Source organism: Mytilus edulis, chromosome 1 (genome assembly GCF_963676685.1).
Source record: "Mytilus edulis chromosome 1, xbMytEdul2.2, whole genome shotgun sequence".
Taxonomy (NCBI): domain Eukaryota; kingdom Metazoa; phylum Mollusca; class Bivalvia; order Mytilida; family Mytilidae; genus Mytilus; species Mytilus edulis.
Window position 1 is genome coordinate 42064071 of NC_092344.1, and position 18734 is coordinate 42082804.

Consider the following 18734-nt stretch of genomic DNA (forward strand, 5'->3'; position numbering starts at 1 on the left):
TGATATCAGATCCAATTAAGAGAGTTCAAATAAATTTAGTGAATCAAAAGTGTCTTTTCGCTTTTTGCAAAATTGATGAAATTGATGTTAAATTTCTTGTTGATACTGGATCACAAGTTTCTCTGATTTCTTTTGATACTTTTGAGAAATTAAAACTAAGTTCTCAATTGATTAGCTTAGATAGTATATTAACAACTGCCAATGGCAATGCTTTAAGTAATAAAGGCAAATGTATTTTGAATATAGCAATAGGTCCTTTATTAGTTAAACAAGAAGTTATTGTAGCTGATATAAAAGGGTCATCTGGGATCTTAGGAATGAATTTCTTTGAACAAAATGAAATTGATATTCAAATTAAAAGCCAATGCTTAAGTATCAATGGTCAGAGTATTCCTCTTTTTAAAGAAAATAGTTCCCATTGTTCAAGAATTCAGATAGCTAGGCAAGTTTCAATTCCTGCAAATAGTGAAATGATTATTGAAGCTTCTAAAAGAGATTCATTTGTAGATGGTATTGGAATTATTGAACCATTAGAATGGGTGAAAAGTAAAGGTCTTTTGGTGGCAAAAAGCCTAGTTGATACAGAAAATACATGAATTTCAATTCAAAATCAGTTGAACTTAAACAAGGTGAACAGATTGCACACTTGATGACAATTGAACAAGTTTTTGATGAGGATAATACCGAGTCACAAACAGATTCAAAATCTAATGACATATCAGAACAAATTAATACTTTAAAAGATATTGAATTGCCCGAGCATTTAATAACTATGTTAGATAAAGTATCATCAGACTTAAAAGATGAAGAGAAGCAAAAACTGTCTTCACTTATACATGAGTATAAAGATATATTCGTTGGTCCTGATGGTTCTCTTGGGCAAACTGATATAGTAAAACACTATATAGATACAGGTGATGCAAAACCTGTAAAGATATCTCCACGAAGAGTAGCTTTGAAACAGAGGGATGTTCTTGAAGAAGAATTTAAAAAAAAAAAATGATTGACAAAATTTTAATTGAATCTAGCTGTAATCCATGGGCAGCACCAGTGTGCCTTGTGAAGAAAAGGGATGGGTCTGTTCGATTCTGTGTGGACTTTAGAAAATTAAATGAAAGAACAGTAAAAGACGCCTACCGTTTACCGCGTATTGATGACACTCTTGATACCTTGAGCGGCGGAAAGTGGTTTTCATGCGTAGATTTAGCCAGTGGTTATTTTCAGGTAGAGGTTGCCGAAGAAGACAAATACAAAACTGCCTTTTCGACACATAAAGGCTTATATCAGTTTCTTGTAATGCCGATGGGTATATGCAACTCTCCCGCTACATTTAGCCGGCTCATGAATCAGGTTTTAGGTAGTTTACAATGGCATAGTTGTCTTTGCTATCTGGATGATGTCATAATTAATGCAAAAGATTTTGAAACAGCTTTTGATAATTTGAAAACCGTATTTCAGTGTTTTAGAGAAGCAAATCTTAAACTGAAACCGAGTAAATGCTCGTTTTTTCAAACGGAAGTCAAATTTTTGGGACACATTGTCTCTGCAGAAGGCATCAAATGCGATTCAGAAAAGATTCAATCGGTTCAGAATTGGCATACACCATCAAATGTCAAAGAGTTACGAAGTTTTTTAGGCTTTGCAGATTATTACCGCCGTTTCATACCAGATTTTGCAACTATCACTCATCCTCTGACACAGCTAACTCAAAAGAATAAATCTTTTATTTGGGATGATAAATGTAAAATGGCGTTTGAGACGTTAAAATGAATGCTTAACAACTGCACCAACATTATCATTTCCAAGTGAAGATGGCGCTTACATACTAGATAAAGATGCTAGTCAAACAGGAGTCGGAGCTGTTCTTTCGCAAATCCAGAACGGTGAGGAACATGTCATTGCATATTCCAGTCGAACTTTAAACAGAGCACAAAAACAGTATTGTAACACAAAACGTGAACTGCTAGCGGTCATTATTTTCTTGTGCCAATTCAGACATTATTTATATGGCCAAAAATTTACTTTATGTACAGATCATGCGTCGCTCAAGTGGCTAAAAAATTTCAAAAACCCGGAAGGTATGATCGCGAGATGGATTTCTATCATAGACACATACGACATGGAAATTCAACACCGCAAGGGTTCATTGCATACAAACGCAGATGGTTTATCGCGCGCACCAAAACGGAAATGTAAACGAATCAATTGTCCAGAATGTACCGAAATGAAAACAGATATAGAATATTTTGAAAATGTCAAAACTACGGATTGTATTGATGACCTGACTACCGTCAAGGATGGCCATGCCTCCTGCTTAAGTAATCAATCAGTTATCAATGACACGGAAACTGACGGTGACACTGATAGCGTCAGAGGTTGTCTTGCGACCCATTTAGCTATTAGACCGGTCAATGTCAATACAGAAGAACTTAGTTTTGACATAACATCAAACTGGCGCAGTTATTGGTCGAATTCGCAATTAAGAGAAATGCAAGAGAATGACCAAAATATCAGTTTTATATTGAACAATTTGTTACAATCTGACGAAAAACCCCAAAAGTTCGAAATTTAAAACAAATCAAAAGAAACAATCAAAGAGCAGATTGCTCTGAGGGATACGATTGCCGTTGTTTCATTGACACATGTATACATGTAGCTGGATAAATTATTTTCAAAACTAATTCAACTGCACATGTAAATAGTTACAAAATAGCCAAACCCGGATAAAAGTGTATGAACAATGTAATTAGGCCTATTCTGTTTTATTTTTTTACTATCAATTCCAAGTTTACTTTCCACAGCAGTCACTGAGACTCAGAGAGAGAGTGAGAGAAGGTATTTCACTTCGTGTCTTATCACCTATTTTCCTACGTAAATTCTAGGAGGAACCCCATTCCTAACTCTTTAAATATTTAATTTCCTTTGGGTCAGTGATCATGACTCCTTTCCGTACACATTTATCGGTTTAAATTGCATTCGTTTTCTAATATAATACGACGTTTATTGACAGAACGAGCTAATACTCGACGTCTTGTTTAGGTTCAGAATTCACGGAAGATATTTCCGGAAGGGAGACAACTCGAAACGATAATATGGAAGACTCCATTTCGCCTGAAGGGGTGTTCTACGATATGGAATACATTTATTTTAATTTAAATGATGCATATGATTTAAAATTATGCAACAACAATAACCCTCAATAGCAGACATTCATAGAAAAGATCCCATGAGTTATAAATTAATTAATTGAGTGGGGAATCCAGAGCAACCATTCATTCTAAAACCCCTTGAAGTCAAGAAAACTATACGCATGCGCATAATTTCCAAAACAAACCCTGGGGCAAGATATATTAAATGTTTATTAAACGACCTAGATGGTTCTCTATTTCTTTATGGAAGTACAATCTCAAAAATCAGTTTCATAACGGTAACATACTTCAGTTCTTATATGACAGAAATAGATTTATCGGTATTCAGAGAACTCTCGCATTTTATCAAAACTGGGAATTCCCTCTGACGTGTTTCTAAATTTATAAAAACACTAAATATAAATACTGCTTAATTCTGATTTTCCGTGTTGTTAAAAACACGCATATAGAATGAAATTCAAAACAGTGTAGCTGTGGCCATTGATTGACACATCAAATTCATCCATTGACTGGGACAATTTAGGTAAACGTTTGTATGTAACGACCACTGCTCACCATGTACTTTATAAAGACACTTAAACTGAGGGGTCACCAAAGGTTCTCAACACCTAAATAAAGTAATTTCGAAAAATTAATCAGAAATAACACGATGTTTGGATTTATATCAATTATATAAATCAAAACATAAAGGTTATTCCTAATTAATTTTTCGAATTATTTCATAATTGAAGGCGTTAAGAAACCTTTTGTGACCCCACAGTTTAAATGTCTATCGTGGGTACGTCGTGAACAGTGGTCGTTACAGATAAACGTTCACCTAAATTGTCCCAGTCAATGGATGAATTTAATGTGTCAATCAATGGCAACAGCTACACTGTTTTGAATTTCATTCTAAGTCAAGGGAATTATCAAACATGAAGATTATGAAAAGAACATTATAGGAAAGTTGATTAAGTTCAATCCCTTTGTTTGTTTTTACCTTTTAAAGCAAGACAATCATAAGAATCTGAGATGTTCCTTCATGTTTAGAATAAAACGATTGACGTGAGGGCAATGCTCTGAGCCACCGGTATAAGTCTACAGATTGCTTGAAAGCAATCGTATCCCAAAAATTCTTTATGGGTTATGGGAATCCTTGACCATTCAGAATAACCTGTTATGTAAATTTTTTGAAAGAGAAAATCAGCGGCTTGTTTATCAATTTGTAGCTCCAGAACAGATACGAAATTTCATTTTTCAACAGTTACATTGTACAAAATATTCAGCTCATTTTGGAAGAGACAAAACTTTAGATCTCATAAAGAAAAGATTTTATTGGCCAAATATGTCAGATTCTATAAAGTTATGGATTAATAGTTGTGATATTTGTGCCAAAGGGAAACCTGGACCAGGGAAAGGGAAATCACCTTTGAAATCCAGTGTTTTTACATATCCTTTGGACAGAATAGCAATTGACATCATAGGTCCTTTGCCCATTACTACGGGTGGAAATGAATACATTATGGTAGTGGAAGATTATTTCACTAAAGGGACAGAATCTTATGCAATACCAAATCACCAAGCTCTTACAGTAGCTGACAAACTTGTTACAGAATTCATTTGCAGATTTGGCTGTCCATTCCAAATTCATACAGATCAAGGCCGAGAATTTGAATCTGGCCTATTTGCCGCCATATGTGACGGATTAGGAATTGACAAAACCCGAACATGTCCATACAGACCCCAGTCTGACGGAATGGTTGAACGTTTCAATCAAACTTTACAATCAATTCTACGTTTATTTGTGAATGAACATAAAAATGATTGGGACGATCACATTTCATTCATTAATATGGCATACAGAGCCACTCAACATGCAAGCACAAAATGTTCTCCAAATCTCTTGATGTTTGGACATGAATTAAGATGTCCAATTGATGTTATGTTTGGCTTACCTCAAGGATATAAAAGTATACCCTTGTCCAATTGCATATGTTGAGTGGGTTCAAGAAGCTCTTAGAAATGCATTCCAGTTAGCACATACACAATCTGGTTTAGGTGCAAATAGACAAAAAGAAAGTTATGATAAAAATTTGAAAATAAGAAGTTTTGAAGAAAACTCATTTGTTTGGAGATGTTATCCTCCAGAAGCAAATAAGAAGCTTGGATTAGGCTGGACTGGTCCATACAAAGTTATTAAGAAAATTACTGATTGACATACAGAATACAAAAAGACACAAGTACTAAACAATTAGTTGTACATGTAGATCATTTGAAACCATACCAAGCTGCACATACTCCAACTGTACAAGAGCAAATCGTTACACCACACGAAAATGTACAAACGTTAACTCCACCAGTGACATCTCGCTTTGGTCGTGTTATTAAACCACGGCAAATATTAACACTGTAATTTTGTTTTATTGTGTCGCTCATTTACTTTTAGTACTTGTCTACATTACGGTTTGTGATGTTGTGAAAGGGCCCACACGTCATCATAAATGGTATTGTTAGAAGGTATGCATATATACATAATTATTGTGTTTGTATATAGTATATACAAGAATAATGAATATTTTCTCTTTACTGTAGATTTTTGCAGATTGAAGTCAGTGACTTAAATATATACATATATATATATATTACTGTGAAAAGATTTATTGAAAATAGACAAATTTATGTTTATTAATTATATATTTTCAGAATGGAGTTACAACTACATGTGTGTGATAATGAATATAAAAGTTTTCAAAATGATCACTTAAGAGATTTATGGCCAGCTGTGGGGGCGTTTTGTAATATAGAAGAATGTGGGAAAAACCAATTCTTTCGTTCATTTAACGAGTACAAGTCACACTTTGGTAGTGTACACAAAGAAAAGCTGACCTTTTATACCTGTCAGATATGTGACTTGTCCAGAAGAAAATTACAGGTACTGAAGAAACATCTCGTAAAGGACCACAAATGCTCTGAAGATCGATATAGGTGCATAGAGGTTACTAATGAAAATTTCATTGATCCAAAGGACGTTTTGCCATATCGAGTCGGAGACGTAAAGGAAAGGGAAGAAGCCAAACAAAAAAGGGAAAAAAATGAGGAAAGGAAAAGAAAAGCTTAGGAAGAGGCTCAGGAAACACGAAAACGATATGTGGAGTCGGGGAAAGAAACCAAAAGTAGAGGACAAATACTATAATTCGAGGGACGAACATTTAAAGTTTAATTTCGACAAGAATACTTTGACAAGGACAGTAATGAAAGCAAAGAAACATTGACATTAAGTGACTAATTTTTATATACATTTATGGAATATTTTGATACATATTTTTTTTTAATATTTTGATACATATTTATTGAAATTTTGTATACATTTACATGTACTATTACGTTTACAGACTTCTTTATTATTTTTGTTAGATAAAATGATGACATTTGATCTTTAAGTGGGGAGGAATGTGGCAATATTGGAATTAAGAGTTATTTGTTAGCTCCCTTGTTAGCTTGAGTGTATTTACATTTTATATAATTACAATTGTTTACATGAAAACTTTCACCTGTGTTTATGTACACAATAAATTGAATCCTTTTCTAAACCGGTTATTCATAGTTAAAGGTAAGATGGTGTTGGAAATTGGTTAAATTGCAAACCTTATTTCAAGAAAGTACCATTTGTTAAGTCATTTTGTTATTAATTATATACTGAATTCACATTTTATACATTGTCCAGAATTCATACTTGCCTCGAAGGTAACTAACAGTATTCATTACAGCCATGCTGTTTACTATTACTGTTCTGGACCAAATCTTCTCTTAAATGTTTTGGCATTATTAAAGGGTCAAACGCTAGGACTTGGGTATATAATGGTTTAAATGATACAGTCTAGAAGCCCTACTTAAAGTAAGACATTTCCCCCACTTTATTTAACTTCTGTATTGTTGTACAACTGTCATATTAGAATATTTATTGTGTATTTTGGTATGAAATAAATATGATAATTTAGGTATTATTTCTTTAAGACTCCCCTTCCTAGAATGCTGGCTTATACTTGTCCAAATCATTATCCGGTCAAGTATTAGCTTTGTCCTCCCAGAAAATTGTCCGTTATGTCGGTTGTTATAGACACTTGTCCCCTAGTGTGACAAGGTGTCCAGGGCAGAACTGGTCTTCATAGTTTATGTAAAGAACCTGGGTTAGTTTGGTTATTTCGTGACTGCGCTAGCATTAAGTAAAAAGGTATCCAGAAAACGTTACTTTTACTTGAATGTTAGATCAGTCCGTTCACAAAACTATGCATCTGAAATATGTGGTTTTCACCGTGCCAATGATATAGAGCAAATACACAGCCGTTTCTGTAGATTTGTTTTAAAACTAATTAAAAATGTTCCTTTAAGTTTTTTATGTGGTGAACTAGGTCATTTGCCTATGTATGTCTCAAGAAAACAAATTATTTTGAAATATTGGCTTCATATTATTGTAAATAAGCCACCTATTGTTTATGATGTTTATCAACTTTTATTAGATGCAAACAATGGTAAAAAGAACTGGGCGTCTAGTGTTCGTGATTTATTGTTTAATCTTGGTTTGAACTATGTTTGGACTGCACAGAATTATTAATAGTAACTTACTTACAAAATTTAGAAGTGGTTCTTTGAAACTAAATTTGGAATTAGGGCGATATAGAAAAATTCATAGACATATGCGTCTACGTGAATGCTGCAATATGGCTCGTATTGAAAATGAATACCACTACGCACTTGTTTATATATTAAAATTATCTACGAAATTGGGCTATTTTTCAGGGGATCTACAATTTGATGATTGTTTAGAATAAATCATTTATAAGTTAGATCTGCAAAGTACATATTATGCGGTATACATTATACGAACTATATAGTCATGATTTAAAGATTTTTTCTTAATTGGCCTACCGGTGAAATAAAATCGGTGAAGTTGACACTTCCTCCTTGTTCTTAAAGTTAAAAAATAACACAGCCGTAGTTTTCTTTTGTCTAGGGTAAAACAATACAACAAAATTGTTCAGAAAATAAATAATGTTGGATGGTTTTTTGATAAAATTCTCGGGAAGACTTTGAGCTTGACATATTGTTAAGAATATATCGGCGTATTGGTTATTGCTTTGTTAATTTTTTCGTTAGTTAAGGAAGTTTTATAAACTGAGATCGCACATCTCCTTTTGTTCATCTTTAAAAAGAATCTATAGAAATTCATGAAACTGTAATTTGTATGGTAAATTGTAACCCAAGTCGTAACCTTTTTTTTTTTACCATATTTTTGTTTTCTTTTGAAATGAAAAATTGTGCGAAGTTTTAATGTAATGTAATTGTAATGTCATTTTATCTGACTGTCCGAAGTGTTTAGTTCATGAGTCTTTTTGTAAAACACAATGTCTATGGTCTTTTGCCTAGTTAGATTATTGGATTTAAGGATTTATTATGTATTTTTTTCTTTAAACGCACCCTTTGCCCAACACAAACCCAAGACCCCCAATGAAAATTTTAAAATACCAAAAAATACCAATCAAAGGAAACAAATAAACTGTTATCACAGAGATAAGTCTCGCCCTTTTGTAAGTTTGATTATGTAAATAAGCAATACTGAACATAAGTTTTGCAAATATTAAATCAATGAACCTTGACTGAGGTACATGGCTACACAATTTCCATGTAAATGTAATGTGCCAAAGCTAATACAACTGCATACAAAACACACCATTAACTTATTATAAACATACGTGCATACCTAAACACATCCATTAATTAACTATGTAAAAGTTTCTGAGTGAATCCAACATGAAGCGGGTGTGGGGCTAAATAATATCCATGGAAATGAGATGTGCCAATGCTAATACAACTGCATACCAAATATGATGCGACTTACCACTTGTGGTTCACCTTAAACTAGACCCAATTACAAACTAATACACTGTTCACCACGCCGCCGCAGGAAATATCATACCTATCTCAAAGCGAGACAAAATAAAGGGCTGCGCTTTAGCGCATGATACGCCCGTTATTTGAAAGACGACGGGGGTATAAAAATGGCAAAAAAGACTACAATGACAATGAGGAGCAGCAAAAAGATAACCGGGAAAGTGAAGATGGTGAAAGTGACTCTACTGAAAGTTATGATCTAAATGAGGACGTAGGTGATGAAAGTAAGGATTTCATTGACGACGGGCGTATAAAAATGGCAAAAAAAAAGACTACAATGACAATGAGCAGCAGCAAGAAGATAACAGGGAAAGTGAAGATGGTGAAAGTGACTCTACTGAAAGTTATGATCTAAATGAGGAAGTAGGTGATGCAAGTAAGGATTTCATTGATGATGAAGATAAAGATTTCATTGATGATGAGGAGGCCTTTTCTGAGAATGAAAATGAGGATTTTTCTGATGATGAGGACAGTGATTACAGTGAAGAAGACACTGATGATTAAACCTAGTTCAGCTTTTCAATATTTAGCATAAAAAACAAATATCATTAACATTGGCATATAACATAAAAGTCTTCAATGCAATATAAGGAAAGTGATATATGATTATGGGTTTTAGTAATTCTATGGCCGATTTCCAAATTTTATAGTAGTTTAAAAGAAGGTAATTTTCTTGGGGTATATTGCTCATAGTAAGATTCTGTTGAACACAGTAAGGAATCCATACTAAATTATACAAAGATGTATGCAAAGGTTGTTCAAATGGTGCTTAATATGGTGGATAATGGTTATTACCTTTTTATTGTTTAGAATATTCACAAGATGATCATATTGATAAATGTTTAGGAGACTTGATTTCCTTATTTTTTTCATAAAATGACACCCTTTAACATTTAAGGAATATTTAGTCACATGTTAGGATTTTCATGTTGTCACTTGTTCACTTATTATGTGCTATTGTAGACTAGTTATGTTTTATAACATTTTTTATGGCGCTCAACCCTTCCACCGAAACCGAACTCTATAAAAAAGCTGCAATGCTAAGGTATCATTTGTGATTTTAATTGCAACCAATTTTAACAAGAGTAAAACATCCTATATGCAAAAACAGTATTTGATTTGTATCCATAGCTTAGATAGTTAAAATGTTATCATAAAATGATATATGCCTCAGGGAACAGTTAGTATTTCAGGGATTGCTAATGTGCTTTCATCCTTGCAACCATTCAATAATAGTACAAACGTATGACATTCATGGAAACTATTTTTTACAAGAAATTTAATGTTTTAAATTGAACAAAAGATTTTACAAATTTTATGTTTTCATCAGATTTTATTAAGTATTATTTGTTACATCAATAGATATAAACAATTCACCAAAGTGTCATGGACATTGGTGAAAGCCTTTTTGAGTTATTGTCCGAAGTGTTAAAAATCCCCCATTTTTCATGAATAAAGCCCCATAAATCCAAAACTTAAAATCTGAAATTTATAAAAATTGAAAGGGAGCTTACATCAATAGATATAAACAATTCACCAAAGTTTCATGGACATTGGTGAAAGCCTTTTTGAGTTATTGTCCGAAGTGTTAAAAATCCCCCTTTTTTTATGAATAAAGCCCCATAAATCCAAAACTTAAAATCTGAAATAAAAAAAAAAAAAAACGAAAGGGAGCTTACGTCAATAGATATAAACAATTCACTTAAGTTTCATGGAAATTGGTGAAAGTGTTTTTAAGTTATTGTCCGAAGTGTGGACGACGGACGGATAGACGGACGAACGGACTAACGGACGCACCCATAAATGAGGCATACAAATTCAATGTAATTAGTGCATAATATCCAGATTAAATGTTGGATGGGTTTCTATTCTAGCTCCAAACATTACATTTTAATTGATTTATTTTTAGCATATTAAAACAAGAATGTGTCCAAAGTACACGGATGCCCAACTCGCACTATCCTTTTCCATGTTCCATGGACCGTGAATTTGGGTAATAATCTAATTTGGCATAAAAATTAGTTTTAAAATTAGAAAGATCATATCATGAGCAACAAGTGTACTAAGTTTCAAATTGACTGGACTTCAGCTTCATCAAAAACTACCTTGACCAAAAACTTTAACCTATAAGGACGTACAGACGGATGGACGCACGAACGGAGCCACAGACCAAAAAACATAATGCCCCTCTACTATCGTAGGTGGGGCATCATTAAAATATTAATGAGATGTGATTATTATCCTACTTTTTACTACATCGACAATCAAATATTTAATCTATCTTCTGAAACAATTATAATTATACTAAGAGGCATTATTTGGATTCCAAGATCAATTGTCTTCTTCATTGTTACCTTTTTTTGACCTATTGACTCCAAACAATAATAGTTTTCTTCACCTCATGGTGCATTTACAAACCATTGTCATATAACTAAAAGCTTGACATATGTATAGGTGCTTTATAATTATATGACATGTAGTGTGTTTGTATGTTGTGTATTGAACATAACCACTCTCATGGGAGAGTTGAGCTCTCACAAACATATTTAACTGAACCACATTCTGAATGTGCAAGTCCAAAGCTAGGAACCAGTAATCAAGTGGTTGTCTGCCATATATTTTTAATTCATTGCTTAGTATGAATATGGTTGTTGGTTTTTCTTCTAAATTTGGTCAAATAGGATTTTATACAGTATGGAGTATTGTTAAAAAACCTATACCTGACCTGTTATTGTTTACATCTTTCAGTATTTGCTGTGGCCTTGATCTTTGGTTCCCCAATTACAAAAGGGCTTCCTTAACCAATGGGACATCAACAATCAATGTGTGACAAATATATCATGGCTATCATACAGTAATATTGACATTTGAACAGTTTTCATCAAATTAAAAGCCAAGTTTCATCAGACTAAAAGACAAAAACAATGAAGAAAAAGGAAGTTAAAAAAGGTTGGATACCTTTAATACTATTATATCCATGCAACCCTTATTATCAAAGTTGGCATATATATTCAGGCTACCCCAAAATAACTACAAAACCTGATAAATAGAATAAGTCCATTCTAGGATAATATCAGATTATTACATGGCATTTTTCATATCGCATGTATTATCAGCCCTAGGTTCAATATCAGCCCAAGAGCCGCATGGCTCGAGGGCTGATATTGACCGAGGGCTGATAATACATGCGATATAAAAAATGACATGTTATGATCTTTTTATCATATGCTTCAACAGTAGAGAAAAATAACAGATTCATATATTGATCCTTCTACGTGGTTCCCGAAAAGATCTTGAAAGAGTAAAAAGTTCACGGACGTCGGACCCAAAATTTGATACATTCAATAAGAAATCTTTCTATCATATGCCTCAACAGAGAGAAAAAAAAAAAACATTTTAATATGGACGAATCGACAAAAAAATAATTCAACAATATACATAATGAAAATTGTTTGGAAAAGTCAACTTTTTTAAAGTAACTTTCTAAATTATGTTTCAGAAAAACTTAAAAAATGCATTTATTTAATATTTTTTTTTAATTTAATTTAATTATTTTACACAATATACTTTCCAGTATTCATATAATTGTTTTGTACACTACTTTGTAATGTTTTTCACTGAAAACGTAGCATTAAGGTGTATTTTCCGGAATTTGCCGAGTATCACCGGAATGACATGTGATAACGTTACGGAAAGGCATGTGATAACAATCGAAGCATGTGATAAACTTTTCATATCAGCCCGCTAAGCACCAATTCGAAAAATATAGAAAATACTTTAATTTAATGCTATTATCATACGGTAAAAATCATATGTTATTAAGTCTAAGTATATGATAACAAAATATATTTCTTCAGGCCATAAATATTCTATTGTATAACATACATTCTTAGTATAACATACATACCTAAACTAAAAGTATATCACTCAAATAACAAAATTTTAAAATTGTTGATATATATATAACTAACTAAATATCAAGTAAAGCAACTAAATCATACTATATCAGTGAAATAACATAGCTGAACATATATCAAATATATCAATGAATAACTGATCTAAAATATAAACTAACAGTGCAATTACAGAACTAAAACAAACATATACCAGACCAGTGAAATAACAGGACTAAAAAAAACTTCATCAGTCAATTAACAGAACAAAAACATATTAAAGAGAAATACATATATGCTTTGCTCTGCTTCCCCGGAATTGCTTTTGAAACTATCTGAAAACAGAAAGTAGAAGTATGAAATATCCTTCCCACACTACAAGTTATCATTGTAAAGCTGCTGACTTTATCTGAAATTATTCTGTTCAGTACAACTTCTCTCAACAGTATGGAGGATATGAGATTCAAGTAGAAAAATTCTTATCTATTCAATTGTTAACAACAATAGAACACATTTTATATCCAACACAATTTGATGATCTCTTATGAATCAAGGTTAGTAACTTAATTGAAGGTTCATAAGAGAATGAAATGCGACAAGACAAATCTTGCACACCACACTGTGTTGCAGAAGAATCTATGAAATATTTTGGAACCCTGTGGACAATTGAATAGCAAAGGAGTAGGTTCAGTAAGACCTCTTTTTGGCCCCAAAATATAGCGGTTTTACAAAATTGTAAAAATGTATACTTTTAGTTATTTATTGGACAGTAGAATGCTTCTGCAACATAAATATGGGCTGTTTTTGACAATACGATGCACATATATCGGATACTAGCATCATTAAGTCATGCTAAATTACTGAAATCTTCACAATGTTAGCATTTTAGTTAAATTTTAGACGGTTTTCGACTTAAATGAAAGTGGCCGCATTCGTGTTCATTCTTAATATTGAAATGTAAGTTGTATTTGATGATAAGACATAACATATATAAAGGTTGAGGATGAACACGGATGCGGCCACTTTCATTTTTGACAAAAACCAACTGAAAAGTGACATTTTTGGGCATATTTGATATATTTTTCATATTTAAGCTAGAATCGGAGCGTTTTAAATGAGTAAATCTGTCAAAATATTTTATATATACCTTTTGAATCAATTGAAATAGACACTTAAGTGTTTAAAAAGTGTCAAAAATCTTTCGTTAGATGAACTTGAAATTTGAGGCCAAAATCGGCCCTTACCGGACCTACTCCTTTCATTCAAATGTGTACTTCTCAATCTAGCAACTTAATACATAATAATAAATATAAATGTAACAATTCTATTAATAAAATATTAAACTTTGAAACATTAATCTGTTTCTTTCTATTGGTTCTTAGTTTATGAATTGTATAGCTGTATGAAAGTAATAACATAAGTTTAAAAGAGAGGCCAAAGATTCCAAAGGGATATTGAAACTCTTAAGTCGTAAAGTTGTCTGATTAAGTGATACAATCTTTGTATTGTGTATCTTAGCTATACCAATACAGTAACAGAACTAAACATAAATTAAATCAGTTAAACAACAGAATTAAACATCATCAAAGTCAATGGAACAACAGAACTAAAAAGTAAACTAAAGCAGTGAAATAACACAACTAAAACAAAGCCGGTTGATAAAAGTCTTAACATTTGATTTTGTCAGGCTTTATGGACTTCTCTTTTTTAAATTGGTCCAGAAGTTCGATGTTTTCGTTTATAAGTCAAATATCAGAACAAAAGCATATATAAAATAAGAATGCATGCGTTTTTGTGCTACCCCAATTATCTGAAAACAGGGAGCGAGCTCAGGGTCTAACAGACCCTTCTTTCATTACAAGTTATCATTGTTAAGCTGCAGACTAAATCTGAAGTCATCATGTTCAATAGTCACAAACAAACTATAAGACCCTATCTGTTCAATCACAAGGGAAGATGCAAACATAATGAGCTTTAACAAAAAAGATATATTACAAAACTTCTAGAATTTAACATTAACTTGGAGGCAAAATGTGATGGATCTCATGGAACTATTTTAACTGAGTAACTGAGATTCAATTGAATAATAGAAGTTAAAAAAATCATGGAAAAATTTACTACATCTCATGATATGAAGTGTTTTTGTATTGTAAATATAAATAGTAATAATAGGCATCTGCATCATGCCTTTCATTCTAATCTTAGGAATGAATTTCAATCTATCATATAATAAAAAAAATTTGATTTAGGTCAAAATCTTTCATCCAATGTTCAGCTTGACGAAAATAACTGTACTTTCAAAATTTGAAGTATGCATTCTGATTGTGGATCTTTGGCTACTGACAATTATTCACATAAATTACTTAACCAGTTGTAATTCAATTTTTGTAATGCATATTAAATGACAATATAACAGTTGGAAATTGCTATAAAATTCGAAGAAGGATTTGAAATTATTGCAATATTTATCCTGATCCATCCTTATTATGTCAAACTAACAGCAAATTAATTTCTGATTTTTATTTTTCTGATTTTATTTAATGTAGAAAATAAGTGAAAATCAAACCATTTTTCCATTGGAAAACGTCTAAATAGCAGAAAATCAGGGAAACTCCATCCAAATAATGAAATATCCAACTGTTAATGCCATAAAATCTTAAAACTGTACAGAGGCTAACACAATTTATCTCTACTGCTTAAAGATAAATAAAATGTTGCATATATAATTTGTCAATATGACACAATTTCAAGTAAAATTTCCCTTTTCAAAATATTTTACATCCTCTGTAGTTGTTTTGTTATCAATATCTCATTGATCAGCTTCCAAACTGCAACAGCATGTCCTGTATTTATCCTAGGCATATCACTTCTATCTGATTGTAGTGTTTGAATGGCTTCTCTTAAAATATCATCTACTAAAGTGTCTTCTTCGTATGGCGATGCATCAATATAGCCATACAACATGTCATGAAAGCTAAAAAAAAAAGGGTTTTTATTTTATTTGTTACATTGATTTCCAAATATAAGTTTAATCATACAAAAACTAAATAATAGTCTGTTAGTTATAAAGTTCTATAAACAAAAGCCGTCTGCATTTTAGTTACTGCAGTGAAATTCATTATAACATTTGACAATTTGATATTTTTGGCTTTCAGCATAGGGGTCAAAGGTAAAGCTCAAGGTCATAGTGACCTGAGCTGGTATTTGACACATCCTAATCCCATTATGTTTCTTCATATAGTTTCACCAATTTAAGTGCTATGGTACAAAAGTTATGCATCAAACACGAATCAGCCAATGTTTTATTGTCATCAGGATCAAAGGTCAAATTATAGAACATTGATGGTCTTTCAAACAAGATGGTGTTTTCAGCTACAATCTCATTAAAAAGCGACAGTTAATATGTGTTTTCCTACATAATGTCAATGAGGTTCTATGCTCATGTAATGCTTTCTCTTTCTTCACGACTGAGAAAACCCCATTTCACTCGAGTTGCTTGATATTGAAAATTATCACATAAAAAGATCAAAGCAAAATTTGAGAAAGCAATAAACTAAATACATACCTTATATCAACAAAAGCATCACTCTCTGGACTATCAAGTTTCATCATTATACATTCAAATACTACTATTAGTGTAGCATTCATGTGTTCAACGGATAATCTGTTCATCGTCTCTTTAATAAGAGTTCTTTGTCTGTAGTTCAGTAGACTTTTAAAGGTATCTGATATTCCCTCAAATGCATCCTGAAATTATAGTATTGGTATATATTATTTTGGAGTTTAGTATGACTTCAATTTTCACTGAACTAGCTAGTACACATTTTTATTTAGGGGCCAGCTGAGGCCCACCTCAGGATGCAGGACTTTCTCCCTGTATTGAAGACCCATTGGTGGCCTTTGGCTGTTATCTGTTCTTCGATTTGGTTGTTGCCTCTTTGGCATATTCCCCATTTCTATTCTCAATTTTATATATCACAGAAAGAATCTCTAAAGGTGTTGCTCACCTTGGTCACTTTAAAACATTGAAGGCAAGAATGTAATTCCCGACTAAAAATATTTTCTTGTTGATCCTGTATTGCTAATCATTTTTGGGGTGAAGACTGCATTCATGCAACCAAAACCCTTATGGGGCTGGCTTCAACTCTTTCTTATGTCAACACAAAATTTATACAAATGCACATATATCATGTATATGCTAAATAATCAAAGAACTGTGTCCAATGTCCCCAATTGCAATATATATCAAAGTGAATAATATGATATAGATATAAGAGAGAGCAAAAGAACTGACAACTAAATATAAAATTTGTAAGGGTTCCACGGAACACAGTGTCTTGCCTACTTTTGCTGTAAATCACAGACTCAACAAAAATGAGGAAAAAAAATAATAAAAATATTTCTCTTGATACTTTCTTTTGATTGTAAGAAGCTTTTGTCCAAGTTTGGTAAAAATCCAGGATAGTGTATGAATCTAATTAATGTTTTAAAAACTTTAACTGTAGACCGTATGTAATGTTAACTGGAAGAAAAATTAAGTCCATTTATAAGTAAAATATGGAAAAAAAGGATTTTCTTTAAACTAAATTTACTTTTGGATACTATCTTATGATCATAAGCAAGCTTCTGTCCAAGTTTGGTATAAAATACAGGATAGTTTAAGAAAGTTACTAAATTTCAAAAACTTTGACCACAGAGTGAATATTTGTGGAACCCGCTGCCGCCAACTGAATGTAGTATTGCTATGTCTCGCTTTTTCGAAAAAAGTCGAAGGCTCAACAAAAATATTACATATAACTGTGTTCAGTTTTTGGATCAGTCGACCTACATATGAGAATTTTCTCAAATCAATCACCTTTTAATAAATATCCATTTTTAGACAAAAACCGTCAACAATTTAAGCGATCAACAAATAAAAATACTGATTTAAAAAGGAAATTAATAGAACTACAAATCATTTTGAAGAGTACCTGATCATAGCTATGCTGTAACTTGCATCTCTCCAATGATAACTTAATCCACCAATACAGTGTATTTTCTAACTTAATAAATTGGTGTGCCTAAAAAAAATTAAAAAGAGATTAATGCTGTAGAAAAACAAACTTGCAATCACTGTTTTAGATAGCTCTGATTCCTCTAAACTGATTAAAGTCTTTGTATCAAGATATTTATTAAACAAAGAATTTTCCTGCACAAATGTAAAGTACATATTTACTTAAGGGAATACGATACAGTAGCAGGGGCAGATAATAACGTTTTCAAAACTGTTCATGTTGTTTTCGCGACGTTGGTAACCAGAACGTTGTAATTTCGCGATGTTTCTAATCAGAACGTTAACATTTCGCGACTTTGCTTGAAAAGAAGTCATATTTCGCGGAATATTCACTGACGTCATAAATTTCGATTGCGCGAATTTCAAAAAAGTACCTGCTAAAAAAGTGGTCAAGCCGTTTCTAAAAGGCGGAGAAATCCACCGAAAAGCAGTGAGATTAAAGGAAATACAATAAATCAAATACAATTTTGCATGACGAAATTGAAGAAATGGTGATAGGCACAGAAGAGAGTAATGACAGTATAATATGGAAAGACGGAAGAAGAATTGTGGAGCTTTTTAGTCTGGCACTGAATAACTGCCAAAACAGCACAGCCCAGCGGAATCTGCTTAACGTAGTGAAAGAAAAATTTCAAGGAATTGGGGTCTATCTTACTATTCGTTGCTTAAACTGTAACATGCTGAAAAACATTTTTCCAATAACACAATTCG

General features: G+C 32.4%; 1 protein-coding gene across 1 annotated transcript in view; it reads right to left on the bottom strand.

Annotated features, from left to right (window-relative positions):
* Positions 1-14589: 14589 nt before the first annotated feature.
* LOC139482742 (E3 ubiquitin-protein ligase rnf213-alpha-like) overlaps positions 14590-18734 on the bottom strand; it is a 305645-nt gene continuing 301500 nt past the window's right edge. Inside the window, exons 87-89 of the mRNA XM_071266815.1 lie at positions 17941-18030; positions 16536-16717; positions 14590-15944 (exon numbers count right to left, since the gene is read on the bottom strand). Coding sequence (XP_071122916.1) covers positions 15746-15944; positions 16536-16717; positions 17941-18030 — 471 coding nt within the window. The 3' untranslated portion in view covers positions 14590-15745. The remainder of the gene's footprint in view (positions 15945-16535; positions 16718-17940; positions 18031-18734) is intronic.